Below are 16,925 nucleotides of genomic sequence, written 5' to 3' on the forward strand. Positions count from 1 at the left end.
TGACAGAAATCTCTTACTTGACTGGGAGCCCTTTAATCCTGCCCTTTAAAAGTTCCACAGAGACCATCCCCCCCTCCCCCCACCATGGAGGAGGCAGTGACAGGTCTACCTGAGGTGGCAGACAGACTCCTCAGCCCAGTCTATTAGCAAATAAACACATACACTGAGGATAATGAAAGCCAGGTTTGCTGTTGGAGAAGATATTAAAGCATGGAAAGGGAGAGTCCAGAAAGAACCCTCATGTGTTGGACTGGACTTGGAGGAGGTATGAACTCATGTGTTTTGACATATATGTACAGAGACCCAAAAATAGCTATTGTCTGTATTAGTGTGTGTGTTATATATTTTGTATTTCTCTCTGCTGAGAGTGTCCAGAAACAGTGGTGCCCCTGTACCAGTAAGCACAAGTAACTCCCAGATCTTGGCGTCTAGATACCATTTTCCAATAAAGGGAACCACAGATCTCTGGAGAAACAGTTGACTTCAGGGCTGGAGCAGTGAAAGTACAAGATGAGCCTGGAATATTTTGTTGTGCCAGGAGGTAAGAAAATGCTCAAAGAATCATGTGCTGTCAAAGGACATGGTAGGCAACTTGAAGGGCTCTTGCTGATTAAATCTGGGACAATCTGAGCAGCAAAATCAAGGATGACATTGGCAGATTACAAGCCAGGGAGTAAAATAGGAACCCATGAGTCCATTCTGATGTAGATGAATGAGCGAGTGAGGAATGCACAGAAAATAAATCACTGGAGTCACAGAAATGGAAGATCACCAGTTAGCAGTCACGGTAGTGCAAGAGCAAGTTATCAACGAAGGCTAAGGGCAGTAGGTGGAAGTTTGATGAGGAATAATACCGGAATACTTTCTACAAGATACTTATCAATTACAAAGGGAAAGGAGTACGGCAGCCTTCCTGGAGCATTTTGCCAGAGAGCTTGAGAAAGCCTGACTTGAGTATGGCCTAGGGGCTCAGGGGGCTGCTGCAGGGTAGGGTCCCCTCTGTTCCTACTGAGGAACTAAATATTCCAGATCACAAGAGACCGAAGAGACACAGCTACATGCGACATGTGTTCCTCGTGGGATCTGGGATGTGAAGGAAAAGAAGTGGTTGGGACAGTTGGTGGAACAAGGGGGTCTGTGGATCAGACAGCAGACCTGTAATCATGTTGACTTCCTGACTGGGAGGCTGTGGAGCAGAGTCTGTCCTTGTTTTGGGAAGACAAACGCTGGAGTATTTTGGAGTGATGAGTAATCCTATCTGAAGTTCTTTGTCAAATGACTCAGAACAAGTCTAACGATAATGGGTAAGTGTACGTGTAGACAGATGAATGCTGGATGACAGACAAGTGGAGCAGATATGCTGGGAGGTTCATGGTGGGAATCTGGGCAATGGAGACAGGGTGCTTTGTACTTGCATATTTTCTCTAAGTTCGAAATTAATCCAAAAGTCATTTTTAAAAGTCCATGTTTCTATCAAATGGCCAATTCAAAATGCAGATTTGATTGAATCTCTTCCCTGCTTATATATCCTTTGCTTCTAATGTGAAGTTACAGTTCCTCTGCATGACACACAGAGCTTGTCTACATTTGATCCTACCTCTCGCCTCACCTCCTGATCTAGGGTCTGCTCTGCTGCTCATTCCTCCCAAACCCTGCTGTTACCTGTCTGTGCCTTTGCACCTGCTGTTCTTTGTGTCTGGACTACCCTTCTCCCTCTATCCTTATGCAAAACTCCTATTCATCTTTCGTTCTTTTTTTTTTTTAAAGATTTTATTTATTTATTTGACAGAGAGAGACACAGCGAGAGAGGGAACACAAGCAGGGAGAGTGGGAGAGGGAGAAGCAGGCTTCCCGCCAAGCAGGGAGCCCAATGCGGGGCTCGATCCCAGGACCCCGGGATCACGACCTGAGCCGAAGGCAGACGCCTAACGACTGAGCTACCCAGGCGCCCCTTCTATTCATCTTTCAAAAGCAATTTGTATATCTCCACTTCTGCAAAGCCTTTTGTGATATCTCCTTCCTCGAGTTAATCCTGTCTATACCTTATGCTTATCTCCATGACTACACTTATCTGCTGAATACAGCTCAGCCCTCAGGAGCCCCAGAGGCAGCTCTATGCATGTGAGGGGGAGCCCTGATGTTCTTGGGGAGGGGAGTCTGAATTAGGTGGTACATGTTAGAGCACCCAACTGAAGCCATCTATCAAGTCACAAGCCCCATTCCAGTTTTTATCGTTATTGAAGATGATATGTGCATGGCTTCATTAAGTCCTCTGCTCAGGTCTCCTTAGGTGAAACCAAGTGTTGGCTTGTTGCCTGAGCTGTGGTCTCCTTTGGAGACCTTCATCTGAGATCCCCTCCCAAGTTCATTCAGGGTGTTGGCAGAATTCAGTTCACTGCAGCTGTAGGGCTTAAGTCCCTAATTTCTGCTGGCTGACAGCCAGGGGTCACCCTCTGTTCCTTCCATGTGCCCCCTCCTTCGTCCCCTCCTGGCATGACAGTTTGCTTCACCTTCTTCCAGGACAGGAGTGTCTCTCAGATGTATCACCTTCTTTGGAAAGTCAGGCCCAACCAGGATTATCTCCCTTTTGACCACTTTAGTCAACTCCTCGGTAACCTGACCACGGGAGTAGATCCCATCACATTCACAGATTTTGCTCACACTCAAGGAGAGAGTGTTCAACAAGAGAGTGGATGCCAGGGGCAGGACTGTTAGGGCCAGAGTTCTGCCTACCGCAATCTCTTCACTGATGGAAGTCCTCCAATTATGGTTTCGTACAGTAGCAGATAATTTATAAATTGATAAAGGCAGGCTCTAATTTTGGTATCCCACCTATTTTCATCTGTCCTAGATGTTTATAACTTAGGTGCTAATCTATAATAACAGTAATAAACTTGTTAATACCTTACTGTGTGCTTAGTTTGCAATAGGCGCTGTTCTGGGTACTTCACATAATTACTCATGTAATCCTCATGACTGCTCTACAGAACAGGTACCTTGTAATTCCCATTTTACTGAAGAGCTAACTGAAGCACAAGGTAGTAAAACAAACTTCCTACGTTCACACAGCCAGTGAGAGGCTGATCAGACTTCTCACTAGCATGTTAGTTCGTTAAACCCACAGGTAGGTTTTCTATCATATCCATGTAGACAGGCATTAGAGGGACACCAAATTTACCTGACCTCGAAAACCAAAGAGGCTGGGAAAGGAAAGTTCTTGACTTTTGTGACAAATTTGCTTATTACTGTGAAAAAAGGTTCTGTTTTTATCATAACCTGGAATTATAAGCTGGTTAACAGCCCAGTGAGGGAGATGGACAGACTTGTTTAAATTCTAGAAAAGAGGACATAGGAGAACTTTAACAAACCAGTGGGACCAAAGGTGAGTAGGGGAGGGTCTGTGCAGACGTGCCCCAGCTGTCTCTGGGGGTCTGGAACAAAGCTAGCTTGGGGAAGGGGCAGAGGAGCAGGCTGCACAATGGCTGCAAAGCCCCACGAAGCCCCCACTGTTGGCTCCCACTTGTCTCCAACTTACCTGTCCTTCAGTCTGCAAACACAGCATTCTCTTCCCATTTTAATGACTTAGCATTGCCCACAATGCTTTAAATCTTCACATCATGCCATTTCAAGGTCCTTCACCGACTGGCCGTGCCCCCCTTTCCAGCCTCCTCTCTGACCATCTCATGCCACTCCATATGCCCCCTGCCACCCCCACTCACATACTCTGTGCTGGACACCTGCTCTGCTCCACACAGAGGCCACTTGCCCATGGGGCTCTGAGCACGTGAAATGTGGCCAGTCTGAACTGAGGTGTGCTGTAAATATAAAACACACACTGGATTTTGAAGACAGTTTAAGAAAAGTGTAAAATAACTCAACATTTTAAATATACATTATATGATAAAATGATAACATTATGTATGTGGCTAAATACATCATTATTTTTTTTAAAGACCTTATTTATTTATTTATTTGACAGAGAGAGACACAGCGAGAGAGGGAACACAAGCAGGGGGAGAGAGGGAGAAGCAGGCCTCCCACCGAGCAGGGAGCCCGATGCGGGGCTCGATCCCAGGACCCTGGGATCATGACCCGAGCCTAAAGCAGACGCCCAACGACCGAGCCACCCAGGCGCCCCACTAAATACATTATTAAATTTGATTTCATCTGTTTCTTTGTACTTTTTAAAGTGTGGCTACTATATAATTTATAATGATCTATGTGGCTTGGATTATATTTCTATATGCTTTCTTCTACAGCACAGTTCCAGGGACAATCATATTTCCTGGAACCCTCCAAAGCCGCCTTCTCTCTGGGCTTGGACCCAAGATGTTCTTTCCCAGCCTCTCTGTCTGGGAAATTATGTGTCCTTCCCAACCTCAGTCTTTCTTCCAGAGAGCCGTCTGTCACCTCCTCACTTACTGCTCTCATAGGTTCCCATTATTTAGCAGCTGTTTGCCTATTTCTCTGTCCTAGCAATCATGAGCTACTAGAGGTCCAGAGAGTGTTCATGTAGCTTTCTATCTCTAGCCCTGTCACTTCCCAGGTCATCAAATGAACTTAGGAAGGCATCTACTAAATGAATGAACACAATAAAAGAAATATTACAAGATAAACTGGAACTGCTCATCAAAGGAGTTATTTAGAAAATGGTTGTTTTGGGAGGTCTAGGAGAGAAAGGCTGTTTTAGCCATTTATTCAGCAGTTGTGCTGGAAATAGTGAGCAAGAGGAGACAGCACTCACCAAGCCTGTGAATATGGTGCATCTGGGGAGCTCGAAGTCATGCTGTTTGCTGATGAGGGGTGGCAGTGGAAATAAGAGGCAGAGTTAACGCACGATTATCTTGAAAGGAGTCTGGTTGCACTTGAGACCCAGGTCGGTCACGCGGTATGCATGACTTTATCCTCATATTCAACAGAGTTCGAAGCTTTTCCAGAATCAGATGTTTTCTTGGTTGACAAAGAGTGACACAGTGCTTAAAAGCATGGACTCTGGCATCAGACCATCCATCAGCCTGGCTTTGTGAGTTTAGGCAAGTGAATTAACCTTTCTGGCCTTCAGTCTCCTCATCTGAAAAACAGGAACAGGTCTACCTCACAGGGATGCCACAAGAATTAAGTGAATGGCCCAATGGAAAGTTTGAGTTTGGTGCCTCACTTGGAGCAATTCCTCAATATATCACAGCTCTCACTGAAACTGCCTTTCCTACCTTCCTTTTCTGTTATGTTCTTCCTAAAGGGTTAAAGAATGAGAATGAATAAGAAAGTAGTGATATGCCCAGGACCAGAGTACAATTAAATATAAAAGGCTTTTTGGATCTGCTATTAATTTCTCTAAGGCAAGAAGCTAGGTAAATGGCCTTTATCTGGAACAAAGTAGATCCATAAAACTGTAAACTGGTTCATAATAGTATGTGATTAAAAAACACAACACCTGCAAAATAAATTTTGTATCTCCAGGAAAACATGCTATCAAAAGCACAGACTATTAATAACATGCTCACGGATGTACTCCTTAACACATGATTTGAGAGTCTGCTCTTTTTTGTGTGCATGAAATATTAAGGGGAATCTTTTCTTAGTAACATTTGCATACTAAACAAATGCAAAACAGCGTGTGGAAACATAGCTAAACATCAGTTATAACGTGCATTACCGGAATAGGACCACCCCTCTTCAGTCTTGCATATTTAAGATGGACTTTTATATTAAGCTTCAAATAAAATAATTCTGATAAAATAAATCTGAGATGCAGAATATCTGTCTTAATGTTTCAGTACTCTTGTCTCTTGTCTCATATAAAAAATCATTCTTTTAACAATTACATTTTCAAATACTTTGATTCCCAGTATCTTACAGGGTGTGTATTATCCAGTGACATATATGGGAAAATGAATTCTAAGGTGCAAAGCCATATACAGATGAAAAGCTCTTCTCCTAATCTACTGTATATTTGCTAAGTCGAGTTTTGGGGTGCTTAATTTTCTTGAAGAGGTGGGACGTTAAGATTGCTTCCCGATGCTGCTTCAGGACCTGAGTATAACGCCCTCCAAGTACCTGGTGGTACCCAGGCACCCAGGAATTGGAGTTTAGCCGCTTAAGTAGCAGTCGGCTCAGCAGCCTGCCTCAATTTCCTCGTCGTAGCTCCAGATGTCCAGTGACGCTGCTCAGCTCCGGTCCTCCCAGCCAGGCCGGAGGGTCAGCCCAGCTTAGTTCCCGCACCGAAGCCCGCGCCCCCACCAACCGAACGCTGACCGGGCTGGCGACCCGGACCGCGCTGCGTCCCTTTCCGCCCCACCGAGTGGGGGTGACGGTGGTGCGCTGCGTGTATTGGGGGATTGGCTACCCGGGCCAGCAATGGCTCCGCCCTCTGTTGCTTCTGCCTGTCGGTTGCTAGGAGCCAGGGATGCGCAGGCGCGCTGGGGCGGCCGCGGAGCATTCTGGGACAGCGGTGGCTCGGCGCTCTTCTGCTCATGCCTGCCAACTGCTGGGAGCTGGGAGAGGACAGAAGCGCAGGGGGCGGCCGCACGGCATGGCGGGACAGCGGTCGTTCGGCGCTCAGCTGCTCGCGCCTGCCAGTTGCTAGGAGCCGGGGACGCTGGCCCGGCGGTCCGGGCCTGCGAGTTGCGATGGAGCCCGGGAAGGTGAGTGCGAGCGGGCGGCGCGTGGGGCCGTCCGGGGGTCGCCCGTGGGCCCGGAGTGCACGGTTGCCGGCATCCCGGCCTCCTTCCCGCCGTGGTCGTGTTGCGCGCTGGGCGGTGTGGGAGCTGGTCCCGGGAGGCGTGCGGCGGGGTGCGCGTCGTGGTCAGCCGGGCCGCGGCGAGGAGGGGGCTTAGTCCCAGAGCGGTGGACCCTCGGCCGAGGGCGGGCTAGTTTGTACTTCCTTTCTCCTTGGCAAAACAAATGCCTTTTTTCTTAACTTTATCACTTAACATATTTTAGCTTATTAATCAGTCATATTATCTGTTCAATAAAATCTACTTTACAAGATCCTTTCCAGAGTTCGCTGACTTTATGTTCTAATCAGGACTAATTTTTTTTCTAGACCTTCTCAGAGCAATCATCTGGGAATTTCTTTTCTTTGTGCTTCTGGGTTAGATCTACTGTTTTTTGGATCCAGTGTCATCAGTATTCTTGGAATCCCCCCCCCCCCGTTTTTCCCTGGAGTAAATCCTCAAGTACCTTTTTAAATAAGGTTATGTAGGAAGGAAGCTGTGCTCTTAAGAATGTCTTTATTAAGCGGATACACTTGAGACTTTGGCTTAGTGCAGAATTCTAGGATCAGAATTAATTTCTCCAGCACTTTGAAGATTTATTTATTTGAGAGAATGAGAGAGGGAGAGGGAGCACAGAGTGGGGTAGGGGCAGAAGGAGACGGAGAGCGAGAGGCAGACTCCCCACTGAGTGTGGAGCCCGATGCGGGGCTCGATCCCCGGACCCTGGATGACCTGAGCCGAAGTCAGACACTTAACTGACTGAGCCACCCAGGCGCCCCATAAGTTCTCCAGGACTTTGAAGGCATTCTACTTTCATCTTCTAGCAACCAGTTTGGTTGATGAGATATTTTTGTAAATAACATTTTCTTTCTTTCCAAAAGATTTAGGATCTTTGTCCTTGGTGTTCTGGACATATATGGCAATATGTCTATTGTGGTTCTTTTTTTTCATTCATTATTTTTGACATTTGATTATGCATTTCAAAATGAAACCTCAAGTCTACCTTTACTTCTAGGACATTTTTTCTATTCTATATTTCCTTCTTTCTTTCTGTTTTCCCCATTCTTTCTGGAACTCTGATTCAGTCTCCTGTCACATGTTGAATTCATGGCTCATATTTTCCATCTCCTTGACTTTCTTTTTCTATATTCTGATTTCTCCAGCTTTATTGTTAGCTTTATCTACTTAATTGTTAGTTCTAATTTAATTAATTTTTAAGCAAAGAACTTTTATTACTTGTTACAAATAAGGAGGGAGATAGCTTTTTTTTAGGTTTTATTTATTTATTAGAGAGAGAGCATAAGCAAGGGGAGCAGCAGCAGAGGCAGAGGGAGAAGCAGACTCCCCGCGGAGCAGGGAGCCTGATGTGGGGCTCAATTCCAGGACCCTGGGATCATGACCTGAACTGAAGGCAGACGCTTAACTGACTGAGCCACTCAGGCACCCCATTTTTTTAAAGATTGATTTATTTATTTGAGAGTGGGGTGGGGCGGGTAGGGGTGGAGCGAGGCCAAGAGAGAATCTCAAGCAGACTCCTCGCTGAGCACAGAGTGCCACATGGGGCTTGATCCCACGACCTAAGATCACAACCTGAGCTGAAACCACGAGTCAGACACTTCACTGACTGCACCACCCAGGCACCCCAAAGAGGGAGGTAGCTCTTAAAGCACTGTCTCCCCTTGGGGTTAGAGCAGGAAGCTTTTTTTTTTTTTAATTTTTAAAAATTAAAAAAATTAAAAATTTATTCCAGTATAGTTAACATCCAGTGTTATATCAATTTCAGGTGTACAGTATAGTGATTCAACAATTTCCTACATCACGCAGCACTCATCAGGACAAGTGCACTCCGTAATCCCCATCACAAATTTAACCCATCCCCCAACCCTCCCCTCTGGTAACCATGAGTTTGTTCTCCATAATTAAGAATGTGTCTTGATTTCTCTCTCTCTTTTTTCCCTTATGTTCATTTGTTTCGTTTATTAAATTCCACATATGAGTGAAATCATACAGTATTTGTTTTTCTCTGACTGACTTACTTCACTTAGCATAATACATTCTAGTTCCATCCATGTCCTTGGATGTGGCGAGATTTTATTCTTTTTTATGGCTGAGTAATATCCCATTGTGTATATATGCATCTTCTTTATCCATTCATCAATCAGTGGACACTTGGACTGTTTCCATAATTTGACTAGTATAGATAATGCTGCTATAAACATTGGGATGCATGTATCCCTTTGAATTAGTATTCTTTTTTTAAATAAAGATTTTTCTTTTTTTTTTTAAGATTTTATTTATTTTTTGACAGAGAGACAGCAAGAGAGGGAACACAAGCAGGGGGAGTGGGAGAGGGAGAAGCAGGCTTCTTGCTGAGCAGGGAGCTGGACATGGGGCTTGATCCCAGGTGGGATCATGACCCGAGCCCAAGGCAGATGCTCAACTGACTGAGCCACCCAGGCACCCCCAGTGTTAGTTCTTTAAAAACATTTTAGTTTACCTTGCTTCCAGTGTTTGACTTTTATTAATTTCTATGCTCAATGATAATTTTAGAAATTTCTAATTTTTTCTGTTACATACCAAACAATTGGTATTGTGTGAGTTTATTATCATGAAATTTATTAATCATAGCTTAAAAGGTATAAACACACATATATATAGATAAATATATATATCTGTATGTATTGAGTTTATCCTTAGAATAAAATAAATTTCTTGTCTTTTTAAATGTTGATATGAAATTTGAATCGCTGTGTTACAGCCATTCACTGTTAACTGCTGTTAACTGTTTAGGTCGGTGCAGTGCTACTTCATTCTGTTTTTAGAAAGGCTGCATGTTCTAGGGCAAATACCCTGGGCTCTTGGAGAGTTGGTCCTCTCTAACCCACTTACAAGGTTCTCCTGCATGAAGAAAACTGACTAACATTTAGGGGCTTCTGACAGCCTAAGGCTATGTCTCTGTGATGAGCCAGCCCCCTTTGAGTTCCTGTCTGGCAAAGCCCAGGGCTGCCAGAATGGCAGTGTGTTTGGCCAGCACCTGGATAGGCCTGCCCCTCCCTTTCTAGTGCATTTACAGTTTTGCATCCTTCCTCTGTCCCTCTGAGATGTCTGTGTGTCTCTACAACCCAGGAGTGTTTCTCTCTAGGACCTGAAAGCCATCCTGCAACTGGAATCCCCAGGAAGGATGAGGCCTCTGCCTCCAGGTCTCTATGGGAAGGTAGGCTGACTTCCATAGCTGCCAGCCTGCAGACACTCATGTGTCTGGCCTGGCTGCATTTATGCTGACCACCCCCGCGTGATTTCTCTCCCCCAGCTGCTCCGTTTAATGTGCCCAGCCACCCCTGCGCAGATGGGAGTGGAGCTCAGCTATCCCCTGCTGTCGGCAGTTTGCCTTGGACCCTCTCCCCACACTGCTAATCTGCAGCCAGCTCCAGAAAGGACTCAGTCTGCAGTCAGCCTCCCCCTTGCGAGTCAGACTCAGTGCCATCTGAGCTTAGGTGTCCTGTGCCTGGTGCAGCATCTGCACATTAGGGCTCTTGTTTGCAGATGCACGCATCCACAACGTAGAGTCTGTCGTCTGGAACGTGAGAAACGACCTGCACATTCTCAGCCAGGCAGTGTGCCTGTTGGTGTGCTAACAAGCAGGGATTAGAGGGATAGCTGTGGAACAATCAGTAATCCAGTTTACTTGATTACTTGAGTAGCCAATAATTTGTTTCCAAGTGATCGAATTTATAATATAAAACATTTTCTAGCATTAACGGGTAATTCTGAAAAAGACAGCCAAAGGTAAATTATGTCTCAATCCTAAAGCTGTGTGTGAGCCAGCCTCCCCTCTTTGCGTCTTTTGGCAAATGCACTAGTTAGTCTGTTGTTCTGTGGGCTTGGGAGGCCACCTTCTGTGGCCTCCAGTGTCCCTGCTCATTCCAGCCTGTAATTCTGGGCATTCTTGCCATGAGGGACACCACCCCTGCATGCTCTGAACTAGATCCCCTGGGTTGGACCAGTGGTGCTGTGGACACAGACCATGTGACTGCCACGGCATGAAAGTCTGGGTTGGGTTTGGGGCAGTGGGACTGGACAGGAAGAATGGATTTCTTTCATTTTAGGAAACGTGTTACAAGAAGTAGTAGGACTTGATGATGGGTTGCATCTGATGTGAGACGAATGTCGGTGCCCTGTCCACCAGGCCACTCTTGGCATGCAGCCAGCCACAGCGACTGGCAACCAGGATGCTGAGGGCAAGGGTGCGTAGCCCCCAGGTGTCAGGAGCTGTGGCAGCTGTTGTCAAACAATTTGTGGAGAACAAAACAACTTAGCACTTTTAGCCCTTTATTAATACGCAGCTAATGGGTTCAGCTCGGCAAGCGAGTGACTGCTCAGCCGAGATGGTGCTGGGTGTTGAGGCGTCGGGTGGCTGCTCAGTGCTGCCAATCCAGGACACCCTGGAAGCTCCTGGGTTGGGTGGTGTTTGGAGGCAGGCATGATGTTCCAGGATCTATGTGCTTTGGGGAAACTGCTTTTTGGGAATAGGGAAGTGGGGCTACAGGGATGACTGGGGATGACAGGCCCGGAGCATGACCCCAAGAGTGAGTCTGGCTTTCCTGCCTCTGAGTCTGGCTCAAGAATAAACAGTACATAGTGTAATGAGGGAAAAGGACACTGGCCCAGGGGAGCTATTCTGCAGCTTCCGCCTCCCGAAGGGATGGTGGGTGAGGTGTCCGTGCTCCCCCAGCCTCCTCCTGGGGTATCAGCATGAGCTGGAAGAGAAGCGCAGAGAATTCCTTTGAAGTCCTGCTGTTCTCTGGGGGCAGATGGCCAGCACCATGAAGGCTGGCTAAGACTCTCCCTGCACAGCGCTCCAGAGAGCCTCGTGGTGAATGGGCATCATTGAGCCGGCTCACCAGGTGGCTCACGCGAGATGCTGGTCGGCTACGCTGGGGCTCTTTCTGGAGTTGCTCATTTTGCATGCAGCGGACACGCAGCCCGGGGTCACCTGGTGTGGACATTGACCTCCATGGAGTTGAACTCTTCAGGTTTGCCTGTGTGTGGACTGAGTAATCCTGTAGCTCGAAGGGTTTGCTGTGTAGGCAGATCCCCTCTTTTGTTTTGTTTTCAGGGTGGGGTTTATTCCCCTTGTAGGGGAAAGCGCGGCCTTTCTATTCTGTACTCTGTACCAGAGTTTATTTTTTTTTTATTTTATTTTTTTAAAGATTTTATTTATTTATTTGAGAGAGAGAGAATGAGAGAGACAGCACATGAGAGGGGGGAGGGTCAGAGGGAGAAGCAGACTCCCCGCCGAGCAGGGAGCCCGATGTGGGACTCGATCCAGGGACTCCAGGATCATGACCTGAGCCGAAGGCAGTCGCTTAACCAACTGAGCCACCCAGGCGCCCCTCTGTACCAGAGTTTAACTGGTGTCTCTGTTCCACAGGGCAGGGGCTGAGATGCTGGTGAATTTGGTCTTTAAGAGACCTTGGCTGAGTGGAGGGTAAAAAAGACAGAAGGCTCCTGGTATGAAGCACTCTGTCCACACATATGTACGCAGAGTTCCTAAAAATATGTGTGACATGTGGGCGCTGGGATAGGGCATGAGGGAACTGTGTGTTATTTTATAACATAAACCATTAATTTTTTAAATGACCTAAGACATTTAAAAGAGAAAAAAAGAAAGAAAAGTCTTTAGGGGGTGAGCAAGGCCGTTTGCCTGATTTTCAAGGGCCCAAAGCTGGGTTGGTGAAAAGGGCAGAAGGAAGATCTTGTGGTCTACCAGAGAGCTGTTGCCTGCAGGGTTCTTACCTGTCAGCATAAGTCATGTAATTACATCCAGGAGGAGGTCCAGTCCATGGGCCCTGGCTGGTGCCCTTCCACTCTGTAGAGGTCTCTAGCTCTTGTCCACACGAGCTCTCTGTTGAGTTTGGACCATTTGTTTGGAAAAGGTCCTATGTTAAACCTCTACACAGAGCAGTGAACTTGAGACAAAAAATTTAAATGTTCAGAAACTATAAGTTATAACTATGCTAATTGCTACTGATCATCTTACACCATATCTTGCTGAGGACCCATTTTGTTAAATCAACCAATTTATCAAAAAATATGTTTTCTTATTATAGTAGATCACAGTAAATTTTGTGGTTATAGTATATGTTGGCTAGATTCTTATAATTGATTGCTTTTTATTTATTTCTAGTTAGTATTTATGAACTATTGTGAACTGTTTTTCTGTTTCCTTAACTTTTTTTTTTTTAAAGATTTTATTTATTTATTTGACAGAGACACAGCGAGAGAAGGAACACAAGCAGGGGGAGTGGGAGAGGGAGAAGCAGGCTTCCCACTGAGCAGGGAGCCCTATGCGGGGCTCGATCCCAGGACCCTGGGACCCCGACCCGAGCTGAAGGTAGACGCTTAACAACTGAGCCACCCAGGCGCCCCTCTCTTTCCTTAACTTTCACATTACCAGGAAGATTTTTGATGGCTTATCCATGAATAAGTTTTTGTTTTTCATTTGTACTACATTTGCTTTAAATCTGAAACTTACAAAAATCTTACTTTTTTTGTACCCTCAAAGCAGTGTTTCTCAAAGGGAAAGTGAAATAATCTGGATAAATCTACCATGTTGTCTATAGGAAACATCCTTGGTTGATTTGCTTAGTGAGTTTCTTCATTATCTAAATCTGTCTTGTATGCGGCAGGTGAATTGTGTATGCGCTTATGGAGGAGTCATGTTGCTCAGTACCTGAGGGCGAGGGGGGCAGGGCGCAGCCTGCCAGGTGGGGACACTCCAGGGGCATCTGCTCCGTTGGCAGCCAGGAACACTGTTGGGCAGTGGGACTGGGCACTGACAGGCATTGGGTGACGTGGAAGGTGGAGAGTGGGGAGTGTGTTTTACCTACACTTATGAAGTAGCCAGAGGAACACATTCTATAATTGTTTATAGGTAATCTTAGACGAGGGAATAGTTTTTTAAAATTTGCACTACTGTTACCTTTTTTTCTAGTAGGTAGTAATTTCTTGCATGTCAAGGACTAATTGCCATTGACTTAAATGGCCTAATGAAAAAGCAGCTCACTAGAGTGTACAAAATTAGTTTTTTAAACTTTAAAAATTCTAACTTTATACTTTTCTTTTTAGAGAAGAACAAAAGATGATACTTGGAAAGCAGATGACCTCAGAAAACATCTTTCGGTATTGTATCTTAAAGATTTGAGTTGGGGTCCTTTTGGAGCTTGGACGGTTTCTTGGACAGTTTTACCTGCTTCTCAACTTTGCTTCTGTGTGGCTCATTTCAGAAGTGTTTTTGACTCAGAGATAAAGCCGTATGGTTATTAGGTCTGGAACTGTGGTGGGACAGGGTTGCCCTGCTCAGCCCATCAGGTTTCTGTTACGGGTCAGGGCTTGGGCCATATGTGTCGGTGTGTGCGTGTATGTGTGTGGTGTGCATTGAGTGCATGTGTGTGGTGGGTGCACATGTGTGTGGTTTATCTGTGTGGTAAGTTTGCATGTGTGTGTAGATGTGGGTCTATGTGCATGTATGTGTGTGCATGTGTCTGTGTGTGTGGTGTATGTGGAGGGAACTTTGGGCTGAGAAAATGAGCAAAAGGAAAATCCTCCTTTGGATTGGAGTCGGGAGGCCAGAGGGGGCAGCGCCCAGGCTCTACCAGTCCACTGTCCGCTGCAGACCCAACAGGGAGAGATGCATCTCCCCGTGGATACTCATTTACTGTCCCGTCGGGAGAAAGGAAGGTTTCCTCCTGCCCTGGCAACAGCTCAGCCAACGAGAAGCCACTACACTTCCCAGCTCCAAGTTTACACCAGTGGACTTTTAGCTTAATGCAGCCCCTCCCAATGCCCCCTCTCCTCTGTAAAAGAGCCTCCTCTCCTTTGTTCCGCAGAATCACCTATGGTTTTGCCTTAGCTTAATTGTCCCAGATTGCAATTCTCTGCCATTCCCGAATAAACCCATTTTTGCTGGTAAAGTAACTGGGGTTAACAGGTGTTGAGATCAAGACCTCCTGAGAATTTTATAGGGGGGAGGGGCCGGTCAGTCCTTGTTCTTTGAGTTGGACCCAGGCTGTTGGTGTCTCAGAGACTTTAAGATACAGCTTCAATATCCCTTTCTTTTTCTTTCTATTCCATGTAGTATTTCAGATTTGACTTGCCAGCCGATGAGAAAGTCTCTAATAAATGGGTGCCAATTGCCAGTCATAGAAATGCTCAGTCTGATTTTGCATTCAGAGACTCTTCTTCCAGGCCCATCTTGCTGGGATGGAAAGCAGTTGAAGCTAGTGTTAAGACCCCTCATTGAGTGTGACTCAGATTCCAAATTCTGCTTTTTTTCTCTTGGTTTAGGCTGCACAATCAGGTAGTCCCAAGGAAGATAAGAAACACAGAGAAAAGAAGCTGCATAAGGAGTCAGAAATGGACCTTCCTGAATACAAAGAGCCCAAGCACAGGGACCCAGACCGAGACACCAAGTACAGAGAGAGGCCTGGTGAGAGAGATGGCCACACCTCCAGGGAGAACCCTCATGGGGACAGAGAAAGAGAAAAGCAAAGGGAAAGGAAAAAGGCCTCCAGAGACCGGGACAGAGAAAGGCATAAAGAGAAATACCGAGAACAGGACACAGAGAAGTCTCACAGTAAAGAAAAAGACAGGGACAAGGACAGAGACCGCAGAGCTAAGAGGGAGGAGCTCGGGCAGACGGCTGCCCACCATAACCTGCTGGGCCGGCAGCTCCTGGACAGAGCAGAACGCAAGATGCGAGCAGGTACGTGTTTCTGCTCTGGAACCTTTGCACCTGGTGCAGCCCCATATTCCTCTGATGCACTGCGGGGCTGGTGGCTGCATGTGTCCCCGTGGAACCTTGGCAGCTGGTGCAGCCCCATATTCCCGTGATGCACTGCAGGGCTGGTGGCTGCATGTGTCCCCGTGGAACCTTGGCACCTGGTGTAGCCCCATATTCCTCTGGAGCACTGCGTGGCTGGTGGCTGCATGTGTCCCCGTGGAACCTTTGCACCTGGTGCAGCCCCATATTCCTCTGGAGCACTGCGTGGCTGGTGGCTGCATGTGTCCCCGTGGAACCTGCACCTGGTGCAGCCCCATATTCCTCTGGAGCACTGCGTGGCTGGTGGCTGCATGTGTCCCCGTGGAACCTTTGCACCTGGTGCAGCTCCATATTCCTCTGATGCACTGCGGGGCTGGTGGCTGCATGTGTCCCCGTGGAACCTTTGCACCTGGTGCAGCCCCATATTCCTCTGGAGCACTGCGTGGCTGGTGGCTGCATGTGTCCCCGTGGAACCTTTGCAGCTGGTGCAGCCCCATATTCCTCTGGAGCACTGCGTGGCTGGTGGCTGCATGTGTCCCCGTGGAACCTTTGCACCTGGTGCAGCCCCATATTCCTCTGGAGCACTGCGTGGCTGGTGGCTGCATGTGTCCCCGTGGAACCTTTGCAGCTGGTGCAGCCCCATATTCCTCTGAGGCACTGCGTGGCTGGTGGCTGCATGTGTCCCCGTGGAACCTTTGCACCTGGTGCAGCTCTGTATTCCCCTGAGGCACTGCGGGGCTGGTGGCTGCATGTGTCCCCGTGGAACCTTTGCACCTGGTGCAGCCCCGTATTCCTCTGAGGCACTGCGGGGCTGGTGGCTGCATGTGTCCCCGTGGAAGCTTTGCACCTGGTGCAGCTCCGTATTCCCCTGAGGCACTGCGTGGCTGGTGGCTGCATGTGTCCCCGTGGAACCTTTGCACCTGGTGCAGCCCCATATTCCTCTGGAGCACTGCGTGGCTGGTGGCTGCATGTGTCCCTGTGGAACCTTTGCACCTGGTGCAGCCCCATATTCCTCTGAGGCACTGCGTGGCTGGTGGCTGCATCTTGTCTGTATTTCTCCATAAAAGAGCTTAGTGCTCAGGGCATTTCCCTCTCTTGCAGTGCTCACTCATCATTGTATTTTCTCTCATGATTTTCATAAATGTCTTAGCTTGACCTTGAAGGTGTAGGCCTCTGTTGTGTGTGTGTATAGGTATGTATGTACTTTTCACTGTTTTTTTTTTTTGACATTTTAAAAACTCATTTCAGTGAATGAAAGGAGTAACAGTTTTCTCAATATTTGCTACAGTTTTACTATTAAGGCACATTTTAGACTACCTGACTGAAGCTCAATCCACATTGTACGTATCTGAAAATAATGCTCTTTAATTAGAAGAATTCCCCGAAAG

The 16,925-nt window shown here is 46.9% G+C and overlaps 2 protein-coding genes across 4 annotated transcripts in view; one reads left to right on the forward strand and one right to left on the reverse strand.

Moving 5' to 3' along the window:
- The window catches only part of ESYT2 (extended synaptotagmin 2), a 92,776-nt gene extending 86,402 nt beyond the window's left edge, over positions 1–6,374 (reverse strand). The window contains exons 1-2 of the mRNA XM_078059821.1: positions 6,058–6,374; positions 4,745–5,071 (exon numbers count right to left, since the gene is read on the reverse strand). The gene's annotated coding sequence lies outside the window, so the exon portion shown is untranslated. The remainder of the gene's footprint in view (positions 1–4,744; positions 5,072–6,057) is intronic.
- A 106-nt stretch (positions 6,375–6,480) lies between these two features.
- The window catches only part of DYNC2I1 (dynein 2 intermediate chain 1), a 56,454-nt gene continuing 46,009 nt past the window's right edge, over positions 6,481–16,925 (forward strand). For all 3 annotated transcript variants that reach the window (XM_036067106.2, XM_036067108.2, XM_036067107.2), the window contains exons 1-3: positions 6,481–6,644; positions 13,845–13,898; positions 15,063–15,480. In XM_036067106.2, coding sequence (XP_035922999.2) covers positions 6,630–6,644; positions 13,845–13,898; positions 15,063–15,480 — 487 coding nt within the window. In that variant the 5' untranslated portion in view covers positions 6,481–6,629. The remainder of the gene's footprint in view (positions 6,645–13,844; positions 13,899–15,062; positions 15,481–16,925) is intronic.

Source organism: Halichoerus grypus, chromosome 12, assembly GCF_964656455.1.
Source record: "Halichoerus grypus chromosome 12, mHalGry1.hap1.1, whole genome shotgun sequence".
NCBI lineage: Eukaryota > Metazoa > Chordata > Mammalia > Carnivora > Phocidae > Halichoerus > Halichoerus grypus.